General features: G+C 51.2%; 3 protein-coding genes across 3 annotated transcripts; 2 read left to right on the forward strand and 1 right to left on the reverse strand.

Annotated features, from left to right (window-relative positions):
• The first annotated feature begins 667 nt into the window (after positions 1-667).
• On the forward strand, positions 668-11,007 carry P2RX5 (purinergic receptor P2X 5). The gene is made up of 12 exons (XM_064729284.1): positions 668-1,058; positions 3,656-3,806; positions 4,161-4,232; positions 5,148-5,223; positions 5,658-5,754; positions 6,118-6,198; positions 6,655-6,793; positions 7,371-7,507; positions 7,771-7,864; positions 8,365-8,430; positions 8,773-8,855; positions 9,230-11,007. Exons 1-12 carry the CDS (start codon positions 922-924, stop codon positions 9,303-9,305), a joined length of 1,209 nt encoding a protein of 402 aa, XP_064585354.1. The 5' UTR covers positions 668-921; the 3' UTR covers positions 9,306-11,007.
• Positions 11,008-11,583: 576 nt separating this feature from the next.
• EMC6 (ER membrane protein complex subunit 6) lies at positions 11,584-12,392 on the reverse strand. Its single transcript, XM_064729275.1, has 2 exons — positions 12,252-12,392; positions 11,584-12,140 (listed from the first exon to the last, which is right to left on the reverse strand). The coding sequence occupies exon 2, from the start codon at positions 12,096-12,098 to the stop codon at positions 11,766-11,768; it is 333 nt and encodes a 110-aa protein (XP_064585345.1). The 5' UTR covers positions 12,099-12,140; positions 12,252-12,392; the 3' UTR covers positions 11,584-11,765.
• Positions 12,393-12,512: 120 nt separating this feature from the next.
• TAX1BP3 (Tax1 binding protein 3) lies at positions 12,513-16,244 on the forward strand. The gene is made up of 4 exons (XM_064729559.1): positions 12,513-12,603; positions 13,954-14,073; positions 14,351-14,428; positions 14,650-16,244. Exons 1-4 carry the CDS (start codon positions 12,565-12,567, stop codon positions 14,785-14,787), a joined length of 375 nt encoding a protein of 124 aa, XP_064585629.1. The 5' UTR covers positions 12,513-12,564; the 3' UTR covers positions 14,788-16,244.
• The last annotated feature ends 235 nt before the right edge of the window (positions 16,245-16,479 follow it).

Here is a 16,479-nt window from a genome sequence, read left to right on the forward strand (position 1 = left end):
ATTGGGGCAGCTCAGAAGCCTCATGGAACTGAGATCTGGAGCTTTTCCTGCTCCGTTTGGGGCAAGGTGAGACAGGCTTGGCTGGGAGCTCTTGCCCGCGTTTTATCCTGAGACAAACCCAGGTTTCTCACCCTCTGTGCTTGTTTCCTCATGTCCAGTTCCTGAAAAGCACTGATTTATCCTAAAGCACCTGGAGAGTTTATTAATGAGTTACTCAAGTTGGGGTTTGGTGGGAAGGAGTGGGAACCAGGCAGGTTCTCAAGGACTCTGCCTCCCATTGCTCCTGCAAACGTTTCAGCCATCAAAAATGTACCCCAATGTGTTATCCTGTAAGGGCTGAATAAAGGCTTTAATCACTGAGAAATGGTGAGAGGCTGTCCCTGTGTCCCCTGGGTGCTGCAGAGCTCTGGTGACAGTGACAGCACCCAGGGAAGGGCTGCAGCTGGGTCAGGGTGGATCAGGAAAATGCTGAGCATCCTCTGCTCTGCCAGGCTCCACAGCCTGCCAGGGCTCCAGGAGTGTTTGCAAACACTGGGTGGGATTTTTGGGCTGTCTGTGCAGGGCTGAGGGCTGGGCTGGCTGGTTCCTGTGGGTCCCTTCCAGCCCAGCCCATTCTGTGCCTGTGGGAGCATTGTGACACAGGCTTTGTGCTATTTAATTCCAAACATTTCCCGGGGGGCAGAAAATGAAACCTGGAGGGGGCCAGGGGCTATCCCCAGGGATGAATCAGCTGGAAAGCAGCTCAGGAAGGATGTGACAGTGCAGCTGCTGGCTCCTCACCGAGCTGCTGCCGGAGAGCAGCTGAGGGAGGAGGAAGAGGAGGAGGAGGAGGAGAGCAGGGCTGCTGTCTCAGGTTTCCATGCACTGCACGTGTGGGTGGTGCGAGCTGAGCCTGCTCCAGCCACCGAGCGAGCGGGGAGCATGGGGCAGGTGGCTTGGAAGGCTTTATTTCTGTCTCTCTTCGATTATAAAACCGAGAAATACGTCATTGCCAAGAACAAGAAGGTTGGGGTCCTCTACCGAGTGGTGCAGCTCTCCATCCTGGCTTACCTGGTGGGGTAAGGATCACACTCTGCTTCGTGTTTTGCTGTGGTAAAGGTGGATTTTGCTGTGATATGGATGGGTTTTGCTGTGATAAGGATGGGTTTTGCTGTGATAAAGATAAATTAGGACACTCTGCACACAGTGACAGCCTGATTTCAGTGCAGTTAATCAGACAGGTTTATACAGCTGCATTTTGTAGTGTCTAATAGGTCGTGTCTGATTTTTCACCTGCTAGGGATGGCTAGATTCAGCTCTACCCTTCAGATTAAGGTTGGGTTAAAAATAGACCCAGTGTCTATGGCTTTGTGCTGCATTATTTATGCCTTTATTTCTATATTTTGTGGGAGTGGTGCCAAACCCTGCTGTGTGACTCCTCAGCACAAAGGAGCATTATCAGCCCTGGTGCTGAGCCTTGGGGCACACCTGTGCTCTCTGCACAGCACCAGGACCTGCTCAGGTGCAGATGGGAGGGAAAAGCAGAAAATGGGGGATTTCTGTGCTGGCCTGGGCTGCAGCAGCCAGGCTGTGGGGGCTGAGGCAGCAGCAGCAATGTCAGCTGCTTTGCATTCATTTCAGAGCAGGGCATTGGCTCAGGGACAGCCTGGGAAAGGCCCAGTTCTGCAGCACACTGGGCACACTGGTGTGTGACCCGTCCCTGCAGGCTCACACTTGGAATTACCCACCCTGTGCTGTTGATTCCTGAGTTTCTGAGGCTTTTTAGATGGTGACACCTCACTGTCTGTGCTCCTGGTCCCGTCACCTTTCCCACACCTCGTGTTTCCACTGATTAAATATAGCAGAGTCGTTTTTAGGTGCTGGGGGTATTTATAGAAAGCTGTGCAGTCCCAGGGAGCAGAGCAGCTCCCCAGCACGGGCTGGCAGGAGGAGGAATCCTGTGCAGAGCATTGCTGAAGGAGATACAGCATGGACAGGGCAGGGCTCTGCTCCTCCTCTGGCATCTGTGGCTCCTGCAAACCCCTGGCAGTGTCACTGATGGTCCCTGCAGTGACCCCTCCGTGCCTGGGGCTTGCAGGAACACGTCCCTGTTCACAGCCTGGCTTGGGGTGGGGATCAGCAAACCCTTCTGGGCTATTTCTAGCATGCAGCTGCCATTGATTCATTGATTCGCTGCAGAAAATGCAAGGATCTGCTTTTGAGCCCTCCTGGGAGAGGAGAAATCAGTGTTCTTGGGAAAAGGGGAGAGTAGGAAACTCCCCAGGGTGGGTGTGAAAAACAGAGTTGACTCTCCTGTGAAAATGTAAAAGTTTAATAACGGACAATAGGAAACAAAGTCAATAAAGAAATTGGTTTAACGGCCAGGTGCCTCTTGGCATTCCACCAAGAGCACCCGGGCCATTTCAGAGCCAGCCTTTATGTACCATTCCTATTGCATCAGCCTGTTGCATGTTCATAAACAATTAGGATATGTTAATAAACAATTAGGCATATTGAAACTTTCTCCCAAACCAGTTAACATGTTCCAAGGATTGTTGAGCAGGGCTCATCCTCAGGGCTGCCTTTTCAGAGCATCTCTATTCCTTGGTTGTGGTTTTATCATTCTTATCATCACCTCCAGTTTGGGCTTTGGGCCATATTTTCTGTTGATGGGAAGTGCTGACTTCAGCAATATCAATAGCAGGGGTCTTCTTGTGTTCATTGAATGTTATCCCAGCACAAAAATACTTCTATCAGCTACTTCACCACTCTAACAGAAATATAAACTATATCTTTATAGCAAAGTTACTTTGACATTATACATATAGCATCCATTTCAATATTTGTGAAAAGCCAATATGATAATATGTGTTTATAACAGTGGGGAGTGTTCATGTGCAGGTTTGTCACACGTGGCAGGTGAAGGGCTGGGTACCACCAGTGCTGCTCAGCCCCTGTGGGCAGGAGAGCCTGAAAAGGGGAGCTGTGCCACAGATTCAGCCTCTCTCCCTCTCCCAACCTGCCCCAGCACCTTCAGCTTCATCAAGGGTGATTTACTGTCCTGACAGGTGATTTATTGTCCTGGCAGGTGATTTTAGCAGTGTTGTTGGGGAGCTGGAAGTGTTTCATTTGAGCCAGAGGTTTTCACCCAGGGCAATGGAATTCCTGCTGCTTCCAGAGGAGAGGAGGGAGCGAAGCTTTCCTGGATGTCTCAGCAAGGCACCAGCTGTCCCAGGGTGCAGCCAGGCTGTTCCCATCTCCCTGCTCACAAAGGAGCTGGGTCCAGCTGGGAACATCCCTGCAGGCTCCTGCCAGCTCAGCTGAGGGGTTCCCTGTCCCAGCCTGGTGTGCGGCTCAGGCTCTGTGTGCTGAAGTGAGAGTTCTGCCCTTGTGAACCTGCAAAAGCCTCTCTTGTTTTTCCTCCTGAGAAAGGCACAGCCCTGCTCCTCCTTTCCCTTTCTGAGGCTGCTGAGTGTAGCACAGATGGAGACTTTGGTTTCTTACCTCATGACCTGTTATTACACATTCCTCCACTGTTGGCAAGCACAGCTCGTGTCCAGGACTTTATCCTTTATTAGCAGTGTCAGAGGGTTTGGTGTCATTGGCGTGTTTTGATTTGACCTCGGTGTGAATTTCTCTGTCTGACTCATTCCCTAACGCTGCTGTGTTCACACAGGTGGGTGTTTGTGGTCAAGAAAGGCTACCAGGACACAGACACGTCCCTGCAGAGCTCTGTCATCACCAAGCTGAAAGGGGTGGCCTTCACCAACACCTCGGAGCTGGGGGAGAGGATTTGGGATGTTGCAGACTATGTCATCCCTCCCCAGGTTGGCAAAACCCCCTGTGGGTGCTGAAGGGATCGATCCAGCTCTTCCCTGTGAATTAGCAGGAGCTGGGATACAGGAAAGCGATGCTGGAAGGGGTTTTCTGCTGTGAGTTTTTTATTGGAGATGCTGGGGGTGCTCTGCCTCCCCCCAGGACCGTGGGCTGGCTCTCATGATTGTGTTTGCACCCACAGTGTGAGGGAATTCATCCAAATACCCCCACAAAGGGTGGTGTTGTATCTCAGCCTGAAAAGCCATGGGGAGAAGGGGTTGCTCTCTTCTGAAGAGAGCTTCATGCTCCTTATTTACAAGTATTTTGAGAGTAAACCAAGTTTTCTGACTCTTTTTTTATTGCAGGGTGAAAGTGTCTTCTTTGTCATGACAAATCTGATTGTGACCCCAAACCAGAGACAAGCCACGTGTGCTGAGGTAGGAAGAACTGAGCCCCTTGACCCCCAGACCCCTGCAAAACCGGGGCTAAGAGCTGACAGAGGACACTTCTGGAGCCACAAAGAAAGGAAGGATGAAAGACAAGTATTTTTTCCTGTAGTGTAAAAGCTAATCTGGGAAAGTACTGTAAATCTGGGAGGCTCAGCTGTCTTAACTTCCAGAGGCATTGATCATGCAGAGACTTCCTGACTTTAGGTGGTGTTGAATTTCTGCCCAGCTGGAGATGAGACCAGGCAGTGATTGCTCAGGGTTAGAAAAGGCCCTGGGAAAACAAATTTGATGTGACTTGTGGTAATTATGGGGAGAGGAGACTTTTTAAGAGCCCCATCCTGGAAAGTGCTGAACATTCAGGCTCTGGTTTCCTCCCAGACACGGGGTGGCTGCTCAGCACCTTCCAGAACACGCCAAAGGCATGAGGTGCTTGTGGAATATCCTCTGTGGGCATGTTTGGAGTGGGTTGGAGCCCAGTGTGTGGCTGTGCAGGGAGTGCTGTGCATGGAGCAGATGGATTTTTGTCCATGGAGCAGATGGATTTTCCATGTCACACCAGGAGCACAGCTGGCTTGGTCAGGGCACTGCTGTCCTCTGGTGGCCAGGACAGGGGCACATTGGGCCAGAGAATTTTGTGGCTTAGATCCAAGGTAGGGTTACCTTAAAGCAAAGAGGCCTCCTGCCTGGTTTTGGTGAGTCCTGATGTTGGCTTTTCCAGACTGAGCAGAACCCAAAACTGGGAGGGTGTGGCTGAGTGCTGGCGCTCCTGGTGGTGGGATATCTGTGCATGACCCCCAGTTACCACTTCAGCTGTGTGGTTTTAGTGCCCTCACAGAACCCACCTCACTTTCTGTGTCTCTGGTGCCCTGTCACACTGTCACCTGTGTCCTTTCCCCTCTGCAGAGTGCCAGCATTCCTGATGCTCGGTGTGACAGGGACACGGACTGCCTGGAAGGGGAAGCAGTGGTGGCTGGCAATGGTAAGGGACATGTCCCTGTCTGAGCTGTGTCTGGTGTCCTTCAGAGCCCTCAGCCTGGGTACACCCCCAGATCTCTGACTGCAGAGAGCATCAAGGCCTTTCCTTTTGTTTCCCCCTTTCCCTTTTCCCCCTTTCCCTTTTCCCCCTTTCCCTTTTCCCCCTTTCCCTTTTCCCCCTTTTCCCTTTTCCCCCTTTCCCTTTTCCCCCTTTCCTTTCCCCTCTCTTTTATTGAGATCCCTGCCTTGCTCACAGCTCTGTGCTGGCTGGGCCAGGGATCCCCAGGCTGCTGAGAGGCACAACAAGAGGGTGTTTGTTCCAGCTGAGAGGCCCTTTCACAACAGGGAGGAGAGGGAAAATCCTGAATTCTCACATGCCCTGTGGGCAAGGAGAGGAGGTGCCTGCTGTGTGACCTTTTCTGTGCTGTCTGCTCACAGGGGTTAAGACTGGCCGTTGTTTGAAAGACAGGGGCAGCACCACAGGGACTTGTGAGATACTGGCCTGGTGCCCAGTGGAGAAAAGATCCAAGCCCAAGTACGTGTCTGCTTTCCAAGCTTGAGTGCTTGGCTTGTGTGTCACCCAGGGCAGTTCCTGCGTCCCCTCTGCTTGGGTGCTTGCTGGAATGTTGGCTGCTCAGTGCAGGAGGGGGCTCTGCAAGGCTCCCCCTGGCAGGACTGGCCCTCTGCTCCCCCTGCTTCTCTCCCTGGCTGCTCCCAGCTCTGGGGGTGTCCTCTGGATCTGCATGTCCTCACCAACCCCTTGCTGGCACTGTGGGGGAAGTGGCACAGCTGGCCTGGTGCCATCCAGCCTACTGGATAAAGCTGCTTCTGAAATGGCAATTGAAGATTTCACATGTGGGCAGGGGACAAAGACAGAGAACAAACCCTTCTCTTGCAGGAAACCACTTCTGGGCAGTGCAGAAAACTTCACTGTTTACATCAAGAACTCCATTCGCTTCCCCAAGTTTAAGTTCTCCAAGTAAGTGCCACAGCTTCCTGAGCTGCTCCTGCTCAATAGACATTCCCCCTCCTCCAGAAAAATAAAGTGCCTGGACAAGGCTGGCAAAAAATGCAAATTTAAAAAATATTAGTTTGCTGATGCAATGTGAACAAACTAAAGCAGTGTAGAAATGTGCATGTTCTGGCTCTGGTCCTGGGCTCAGATAGGCATTTATAGAATCTTATTGTTTTCCCTTGAGAAAAACAGGTCACCCTGGAGCAGTCTGGCAATCTGTTCTGTGTGAGTCCTTTCTTGAGCCCAGATTCAGCTGGCCAGGAGATCATTTTTGGGGGACAGGCTGCTTTCCCCAGCAGCAGGGACACCCTCAGGGTGCACAGAGGGTGTTGGAGAAGCCTCTTGTCTCTGCAGTGCTTCTGCAGGCTCTGAAGGCAAGGAAAGGGGGAGCCAAGGTGGATTTCCGTTTCCAATGTGCAGGATGAACGTGCTGGCCACTGACAACGAGTCCTACCTGAAGAGCTGTCGGTACAGCCAGGAGCATCCCTACTGCCCCATCTTCGTGCTGGGCAACATCGTCCGCTGGGCTGGGGGCGACTTCCAGGAAATGGCCTTGCAGGTAGGAGTGCCCGGGGCTCCTGGGTGTTCCCAGCTGGATCACTGCTCACCAGGAGGCTCTGAGAGTCACTGCCCTGCGAGCTGCCTCCTGCACTGCACTGCACTGCACAGGTGCCTAAAGTCAAGCTGGTCTCATTTCTCCTGTCCCCAGGGAATGAGGGTTCTCTAAAACAGCTGGTTGTGTCAGTTATCTCCTATTCAGAGTTGCTTCTATTCAAACTGCTGCTCTGCCAGCAAGGATTCTTTGTTTAATTTCAATATTACTACAGTGCTGGTTTAAACCCAGAACTCTGGAAATCCATCCCTGCATAAAAGATCATCTTCCCCACTGAAGTGTGGAATGGAATTAAATCAATGTCCTGGGATGAGAAACCTCAGGGAGAAGTGGGGTTGTAGAGTGATACTGGGATTAATGTCACACACCTGAACTCAGCCCAGGCAGGAGTGTGTCCCCCTTGTTTGACCAGAAGTGCAGCTGCTTCTTGCCCCTGGGGAAAACCTGCCCAAGGGTCTGACAAACTTGAAGACACTTTAACTGAACTAAGCTTAAACAACTCCCCCTGTCTCTCTCTTTTAAGGGTGGTGTGATAGGAATTCAGATTGAATGGAACTGTGATCTTGATAAAGCCCCTTCTGAATGTAATCCTCACTATTCTTTTAGCCGGCTGGATAACAAGTCTGCAGAAACCTCCATCTCTTCTGGCTACAACTTCAGGTGGGTACAGAGGAGGGCACAATGCAGTGCCACACCTGGGCTGGGCTGTTTGAGCTTGCAGGTGCTGGAGGTTGGCAGTGGAGTGGCACCAGCCTGTGCCAGGCCCTGCTGCAGCCGAGCACAGAGCGCTGCAGAGGAGGGAGGGAGGTAGAAATTGCTCCTGGCAGGCTAAAGCTGGCTTTGATAAGGGAACAGATCTCTTTGGAAGGATGAAAGGCTTCAGATGGGCAGGTGGAATTAAATCCAGCATTGCTGTATTCCAGGTTTGCCAAGTATTACCGGGATGCTGAGGGGGTCGACTACCGGACGCTCATTAAAGCCTACGGAATCCGCTTCGATGTGATGGTGAATGGCAAGGTGAGGGCCAGGCCAGGGTGGGCCAGAGCCTGCAGAGAAAGGAAAGAAGTGGGGGGAGGCAGCTCTGAGGTGAGGACAGCCTCTCTGGCTTGCTGTAGAAAGGGTTTTTCCCATCCATCCATGTGAGCCAATCCTCATGTAAGAGAGATGACCTGCAGTGCAGCTGGGCCTGCACCTCCTCTACTTAAAACCAGGCTCATGTCAAGCCCAACAGAAATAAATGTGCCCCAGAGACTTGTTTTCCATGTGCAAGCACTGCAGAGAGAAAAGGAGCCTAATCCAGGGATGATGCAAGCTCAGAAACGCAGCCAGGGACAGTCAGACCTAAGACACACAGACCTTCAGCCTCCAAGATTGCTCAGTGCAAATCCCCCCTGGTTGTGCCTGGGAACAAAACACACCCAGGGGCAGCAGCAGCTTCCCCAGGGCAGTGCCACACCCTTGGGTTTGTTTTGTGGGTTGTTCTCTCAGTGGTGACTTCATGACCTTTGTTCTTCCAGGCAGGGAAATTTAACATCATCCCCACCATTATCAATATCAGCTCGGGGCTGGCACTCATGGGAGCTGTAAGTGAATGTTTTGTGTTAAAGTAATCCCAGGGGACCCAGATTCCAAATGGGATGAGAATGGGATGGGGGATTTAAACCTTCTCCAGCAGAATCTTTACTACTCGGATTACTCAGCCAGGTGTGTGTCTGTGTCCTATCTTAAAACCATTTGTTAATAAACCTGGTAGTCTAAACATCCACACAGGCTATATATTATATATACATACCCTGGAGAATGAAGGAAAACACTGCTTCTACAGTGTTCATAAATTATTATTTCATTAATGTTTATTTCTAATGACATCAAGAACACTTCCTCTTTTGTTTCAAAGATTAAACAAAAGTTTTATCCCTTTGCAGGGAGCTTTCTTTTGTGACCTGGTGCTGATATACCTGATCAAGAAGAGTAACTTTTATCGAGGCAAAAAGTATGAGGAAGTCAAGTAAGTAAGCCTGGCTTTGTGTTAAAAATCATGGTTTTTTGTTAAGAGAGATAGAAAAGAGGAGATACAGGAGCACAGTTCCAGAGAAATATATTCTTCCAAATGATTTTGGCCAAGTTCTTGGCTTCCTCTGTAATTCCTTGCTGCAGTGAGCTGGGGATCACAGGCAGCTGCTGTGTCATGGTTGGACTGGCAATGGCCTCGTGCTGTTGGTCCCTCATGACCGAGGGTGGAACTGGGGCAGCTCCAGGAGCCTCGTGAAACTGCAGTGTGGAGGGGCCTTTGGGTAAGGTGAGACAGGCCTGGCTGGGAACATTTTTGCCTCCTGAAACAATCCCAGGCTGCTCATCCTGTCCCTGTGCCTGTTTCCCCAGGTCCAACTCCAGGAAATCCTTGTCGAGCCCTACGCTGAACGGGAATCAGAGCCCGGAGCAGCTCGATGGGCTCTAGGCACAGCAGAGGCTCTGCCAGCTCCAGGAAACCCACACAGGTGTGGCACCACACCAGCACTGGGAGGTGGACATAGCCCAGATCGGGCCTGCTATGATCAGGATTCCCAGAGGAAAAAGCCTTCTCTAAAGACTGCCTTTCTTCCCTGAGATCTCTCTGGGATCCTGAGCTCGCAACACGTGTCGTCACTATGGATTTATAAAAGGATTTTTATAAAAGGAAAAAGAAGGCACCAAATGAATGTTTTTATATCCACTGGTAGATATATCTGTACTTATACCAATAGCCAGCGTTGTCCTGTGGCTGTGCTTTGCTTCCATGTGGAGAAAGGCTGTGATGGGAGCACTTTGGGAAGGGCTGAAGCTGAAACCCAACTGTGGCAGCCACCGCCTCCAGCTCCTGCCTGGGTGATGCTGTGACATCAGGCGTGAAGCAGCAGGACTGCTGTGCTCAGGAGAGGCAGGGAAATGTGGCACTGGAGCTGGGGCTGTGCTCCTGCAGGGCCTGAGGCAGAGGGGACAGTCACTGAGCAGCAATGTGGAACCCCTGCACAGTTCCTGCCTCCTGTGCCTGCTGTCATTTGCTGGGACTGTCCTCGCTGCACCACTGCCTGATTTCTCATGCTGGGCAGGTCTGGATGGGCACTCAGTGCCTCTGTTCCTAACAGACTAGAGGGGCAGCTCTGCCAGGGCCACAGGCTGAGCCAGCCTCCTCCAAATGCACCAACAGCAAGGAAAGTTAGGACATATCTGCCTGCTACTGCAACACCAGTGACCTCCAGGAAACACAAGTGCTTGTCTCTCAGCAGAATCACTCTCCCTGCAGCCCATTTTGTCCATTTATCTCATGTGAGGATGTAACCAATCTCAGAAAAGGGCTTAAGGAATTTCATTGTGTTCTGTACATGCTGCCCCATCACCACAGACTGGGAGCTGTCCTGATGAAGATTAAATGTTTCTGTGCATGCTTTGAATACCAAAAGTTAAAGATGCTCCTGCTGCAGCATCTGAGGGTGGCATCAGGGAGCTGCTGCCATTGAGTGTCTGCACAAATGGCACCAGCAGCTGCACCCACCTCTGCTTCAGCTTCTTTAAGGTTGTTACTCTGAGGTACAGGTTCATCCTAAATTAAAATTCACCTGTTAGTGGCAAACTCTGAACCCAGTCACTGACAGCAAACCCCACCCAGTCTAGTTCCCTCTGCTTCTGTGTAGTGAGCCAAAAATGGGACTAGAAAATAGAATTAAACACTGGAGTTCATTTAGGATAAGCTGTGTACCTTTGGTGCTCTGATCTCACCCAAAACCTTCTCTCCATGTCAGAAGTCTCTCCTCAAGGCAAACAAGAGTCACCACATAAGAAACTGCACAGGAGCTCCCACCAGGCTTTTGACTGCCAGGGTTTAATTGGAGTTGAGCAATTTCTAGATGGTGAAACACAGAGTGAACCCCCTGTGTGACATCAGGGCCTGGCACAACTCCTGGCATGCAAGCAGCTCCTCCTGACGTGCAAAGCTGACTGTGCTCTGCTGAAACCATTGTTTTAACTTGCCAAAACATCCTCCTGTGAGAGGACCAAAGCTATTTCCTGAATCTAAGTCTCCAGGCCTCCCAGATCCCCTAGAATGTTTCCTTTCTTTAGGCTGTGTAACACAACTCCTACAACCCCTGCTGTTAATAAAACATAACCAGATTCCTTCTCAGGAGCTGTCTCTTGACTTTGACTCTTTTTTTTTCTCCTTGTGTTTCATGTTCAGCAATAAAATGTGTCACTTTAGGCCAGTGCTCCCTGGGAGTGTTCTGGAAGTGTTTTTTCAGGTCAAACCACCTGGTGTGGTGATAGTGATGTGAGCAAATCAATGAGTCACTTATTTTGGCAGGAACAGGGCTAGAGGAAAGGCATTACCTGGATGGTGGGTGATGGATTTATTCCCTTTTGTGGCTTTTCTGGAGACCAGTAACAAGCACCTGTGCCAGTGCCATTTACTGATGGCAGTCAGGGAAGAGAACATTTGCATGTATGTTTCTGTACCAAACCTTTACATCAACTTAATTATTTTCTTGTGTCAGTGGAATTATTTTAAAATAATTTGGTTATTTCAGAATGCTGTGTTACTACTCCAATATTTGTGTGTAGCACATCCAGAGGGGATTGTAATTGGTGTGTGTATCCAAACCACAAAGGATACAAGGGACTATATCAATCAAACCCCACAGCTATGCCTGTTTCTAGGGACAGAAATTATCCTTTAAAAAGAAAACAAATACAGGAGGCATCCAAACGGTGCTTCACATTCAGTTTAATTAGAACAGTGCTACTGATTAATTCGTACTTGGACATAATTTACCAACAGCATTAACGACACGAGCCACGGACAACAGTTGGGAAAGTGAGCTGGCCTATGGTGTAGTGACTTTTGGCAAGAGTCCTGCAGCTCCGGCAGCGGCGAACATTCCGTGCATCAGTACACGTGAACCATTCCGTACAGGAAAGTCCAGAACAGGACGTAGGTGAAGAGCCCTCCCACGAGCCCCCCCGTGAACAGCGGCCTCCGCGACTTGAAGTACTTGTTCCACCGCCGGCCGGCCTTCAGCACCAGCAGCACGGACAGGAGGACGGAGGCCAGGAAGTAGAAGATGAAGCCGTGCAGGCCGGTGAGGCCGAGGATCCCGGCCGTGGCTCCCGACAGCGCGGACACCGAGGTGCGGCAATAGTCCAGGATGGCCGCGTTGCCCCGCACCGCCGCCTCGCTGATGAACTGCGGCCCCTCGCGCTTGGCCACCACGGCGGCCATGGCTCCGCGCCGGGCTCGGGCAGCTCCTCGCTCGCACCGACACTGAGGTGAAGCAAACACGCGCTGTACGAGCCCGCCCGGCCTCCCTCAGGCCGCCGGGAGAGCCCCGCGGGCCCTCCCGCCCGTCCTCCCCTTCCTCTTCTTCCTCCATACCTCTCATCCACGGCGGCGCGCAGCCCCGCCGCTCCGTCAGGCCTCGCAGCGCGCCGAGGGTCCCCGCACAGCGCCCGTCACCGCGGGCCGCCCGCCGGGCCCGGCCCGCCCCAACCGCGCCGCCGCCACCGCCCGGCCGCCATCTTGGCCAGGGGAACGACGGGATGCGGCAGAGCGGGCGGTGCGCCGTGGGCGGGGCGGCTCCGGATTGGCTGGCGGGGAGAGAGGGGCGGGGCCGGATTGGCTGGCGGGGAGCGAGGGGCGGGGCCGGGTGAGGCGCTTTTGTTCGGACGGCGGCGGCGACGGCGCGGACATGGCGTTCGTACCGGGACAGCCGGTCACCGCCGTAGTGGTGAGCGGGCACGGGAGGGGCGGGCACCGCTATTCGGGGGATGCCGTGCCGGGGGCTGCTGGCGGGGATGGGGAGGGTTTGGGGAGGGGAATGCCGGTGGTGCCCGGGGGCCGCTGTCGGGGATGGAGCGGGGGATGCCGGTGGTGCCTGGGCGCTGTCAGCGGGCGGAGGTGCCGCCCCGGGGCAGCTCCGGTTCGCGGGTATGTGGAAGGAGCGGGCGAAGGGCGCAGGTCAGGACGGGGACACGGTGTCGGTACCGGTGGCGGCCGGCAGCGCCCTGCGGGCTGTGGGAGGGCGGAGGTGCCCGGGCTGCCCCGGTCCGCCGGCGAAGGGCGCGGCCGCTCCGTCCGCAGCCCTGCCCGGCCCGGTGGCCGCTCCCCGCTGTCAGATTGTCCGTCCGCGATACCGGGTGGGAGAACGGAGGGGAAACTCCGTCAGGCGGAGGGACCGAGGCTGCTCGAGAGAAGAGGGAGCGAACCCGGCGAGACGCGCGTCCTCCCGGTACCGGGACCGTGCGGATCCCCCTCTGAGGGCAGGATAAGCACCTGCGTGTCTGGGTGGGGTTTAGGAAGCAGAGCTTCACAGTGAGATAATGGCTTTAATCAGCGCGCAGTGCGAGGGAGGGATTCTGTGCTTTCCCCTGGCTGTGCCTGCGTGGGTGCTCCCGCTGAGGACGCGGATGTTTGGAATCCAGGGAGTTTGGAATTCAGCGGGGCAGTTCAAGGTCTGTGTGACAGGGCTGTGAGAGGAGCATCACTGGATGGTTTGGGTTAGAAGGCACCCGTGAAGGTCATCACATCCACCCCGCTGGAACGAGCAGGAACATCTTCCGTTAGATAGGGTGGAAGCACCTTTTGAGAGGTTTTTGTGTCAGTTAAGACCGTGGCTTTTCACCCTGGCTCAGGAATTGCAGCAGCTGGCATTTCTACAGTGCTGACATAGTGCACAAAGCTGCTCAGATGCCTTTGTGCATCGGGCAGTGAGGAACCTGCCCCGGGTTACAAAAGTTATCCTGAAAAAGAACCATCCTAATAATAGGTTGTTATTTCTGCTGATAGGACTAGCAGGAACATAAGGCATGTGGGTAATGAGCAAGATGAGGCTGGGCATGAGTGACTGCTGCTTATCAAGGCATGAGTCATGTTTACAGAGATCTGCTCTGGTTTTAGTGTTGTTCCTTTCTATTTCTGGGCAGGCAGGACAGCTCTGAGTAATTGAGGGGCTGGGCTGTGTTGTGGGATATCTGTGAAAAACAATCTGACTGGATCTGAAGTACCAGTGTTTGAAATGCACTTGAAATTTCTTCCACTTGTCACAATGCTCAGCTATTTGATCTCTTTCTCTTTCCAGCAAAGAATTGAAATACACAAGCTTCGTGATGGTGACAATTTGATTCTGGGATTCAGCATTGGGGGTGGCATTGATCAGGACCCTACTCAGAATCCTTTCTCTGAAGACAAGACTGACAAGGTCAGACAATCTTTTTCTGTAGCAATTCCCTCTCCCAAAGGCTGAGGTGCCCAAATCATCATCTGCCCTTTGCCACAGCTGCTCTCTGCCCCATTATCACTTGCAGCCTGAGTTATTTAAGTGACTTCTCCACCTTTTCTATTTTCCAGCATTGCACTGCCTGTTTTTAACTAAAATCTCATAATACACTATGGAGTTTTTTTGTGTTGTCAGTCAAATGGCTCTTGAGTACTGAATCCTCCCACATTTAGTAAATGAACTCTCCATTTTTTTTCAGGGTATTTATGTAACAAGAGTGACAGCAGGAGGCCCGGCAGAAGTTGCAGGACTCCAGGTTGGAGATAAGATCATGCAGGTACACACCAAAATAAGACAGTACTGCTGTAGTACCAGCTGCACAGTGCAGAGAAACATCTGCTGGGGAAAATAATCTTCTGGTCACTTCCCAGGACAGTTTGTGGGGTTTATAAATAAACTGAGCTGTGGCATAACCATAACCACTACGTGGTTCTGACAGAACAGTCACAGGACACCTGTGAGTCCCTGCACCTGCCTTATTTTATGGTTTTTTTCCAGGTGAATGGCTGGGATATGACAATGGTGACCCATGACCAGGCCAGGAAGAGGCTGACCAAAAGGAATGAGGAGGTGGTCAGGCTGCTGGTGACCAGGCAGTCCCTGCAGAAGGCTGTGCAGCAATCCATGATGTCCTAATCCATCATCCAGCTGGGGAGGGGGTGGGAGGGAGATCTTTAGACTGGTATCAAAGAAAGAAGCAACTATTAGACTGGAACAGGTTGTGTGGAAGGAGTGCATGTTCCTACCTGTGGTAAACACTACTTTTTTTTAATTTTAACTTCTTCTGGTGTAACTGGCAGTAGTAAAACAATACTCCCCTCAGCAGAGTGCTTCTCCAAAGTCTGCCCTGCAGGTACATGGCAAGACTTTTGTAGTCATGGCTTTCAGGACAGGACAGACCCAAGTTATCTAAGAGCAATTGGAAAAGCCTTAACTTGGACAGGATTCTTCTGTAGCACAAAAGCCTCCTATTTTAGGAGGAAATGTGGTTTCTGCTATGGGAGACCCGAGGGTTTGCTGTGCCTAAGCTTTTAGAAGGGAGCTGTCCTGTCCCTCACAGTGTTACCAAATTGAAATGCCAGAGTTGAGAGCTGCACAGTGCTGTGGGGAGGAGCACTGTACTAATCAATCACTGTGTGCAAGATAGAGAGTGGCTGGAGGGTTTGGGGCATTGCAGTTTCCTGCAAATATTCCCTGGATAAAGCAGCCTCTTCAGGCAAGGAACAACTGAGGAACACACAAGTGTTAGCTCAATGCCAGTGAAATACACTACAACTTCATGGTCACTACAGTTCAACCTCACTGCCAGGCTAAAACCTGGATTCTTGTTCCCAATTTATACCATCAGATGAATTGAGTTTAATTTAAGGGAATATGGAGCAGGAAACAAAACAATGTTCCTGAACTTACCAGAAATGCTGCTTGTAACTGTAGAGTTTTCAGTCCTTCATTCCACTTCTATCAGATTTGAAATGGGAGGGATTTTGGTTTGTCTTTTAGAAGACTTTGCTTAAATCAGTGATTTATTATAAATTAGGATGGAAGGGATAAATATGCCAGTAATTTTGCAGAAGTGCCTCTTGACCAAATTTAAACTTCTAGTGGGACACTAAGTGGTTTAAATCAACATGCCACAGGGCTGAAGATCCTTGCTGCAACACTAAGTCCATGATCTAGCATCCTGTGGTTTGTTAGCCAGTCAGCTTTACAGTTACCCAAAACCTGGAGTTTTTAATCCTCTTCAGTTGATCTAGACATATCTATAGTTTCCTTAAGCAGCCTTGGGGTAAGCTGTTGTAAATAGAGCACGAGGAGGTGGCAGACTAATTTATTCAGTACCTGACTGCTGTGCCATGGACCTTGTGATTGATGCATCTCAGACTGTTCTGTGCACACCAGCAGATGCCTACTTACCAATTTTGTATCTCTGGAATTACTACAATCCTGCTTTGGAATTTTGTTACTTAAGAATTCAGTAGTAAATTATAAGTCTTTCGAGTTGGAGTTATTTTTGTTACTATAAAGATACACTGCTATTTGTACTGCTTTTTTTCACTTGATTTTACACAATAAAACAAAGTTGGTTTTCCTGAGCTGTTTCTCCTTTTATTTAAGAGTGCCACATCACTTGGGTGCCTCTAGCTGTGACCATTTTTGGCTCAAGGGTAGATTTTGGAATTACTGAGGTTGGTAAAGTCTGGTTTCACTGGTGGGAAGCTGTCAAACCTCACTTGGGATCTAGAAAGATTGCATTAGGTTCTAAGCATTCAAGTATAAATGCACAGATTCCCTTCTAATTACTTGTCTTAGCACCTTTGAAAGAGCTTT

Source organism: Zonotrichia leucophrys, chromosome 19, assembly GCF_028769735.1.
Source record: "Zonotrichia leucophrys gambelii isolate GWCS_2022_RI chromosome 19, RI_Zleu_2.0, whole genome shotgun sequence".
NCBI lineage: Eukaryota > Metazoa > Chordata > Aves > Passeriformes > Passerellidae > Zonotrichia > Zonotrichia leucophrys.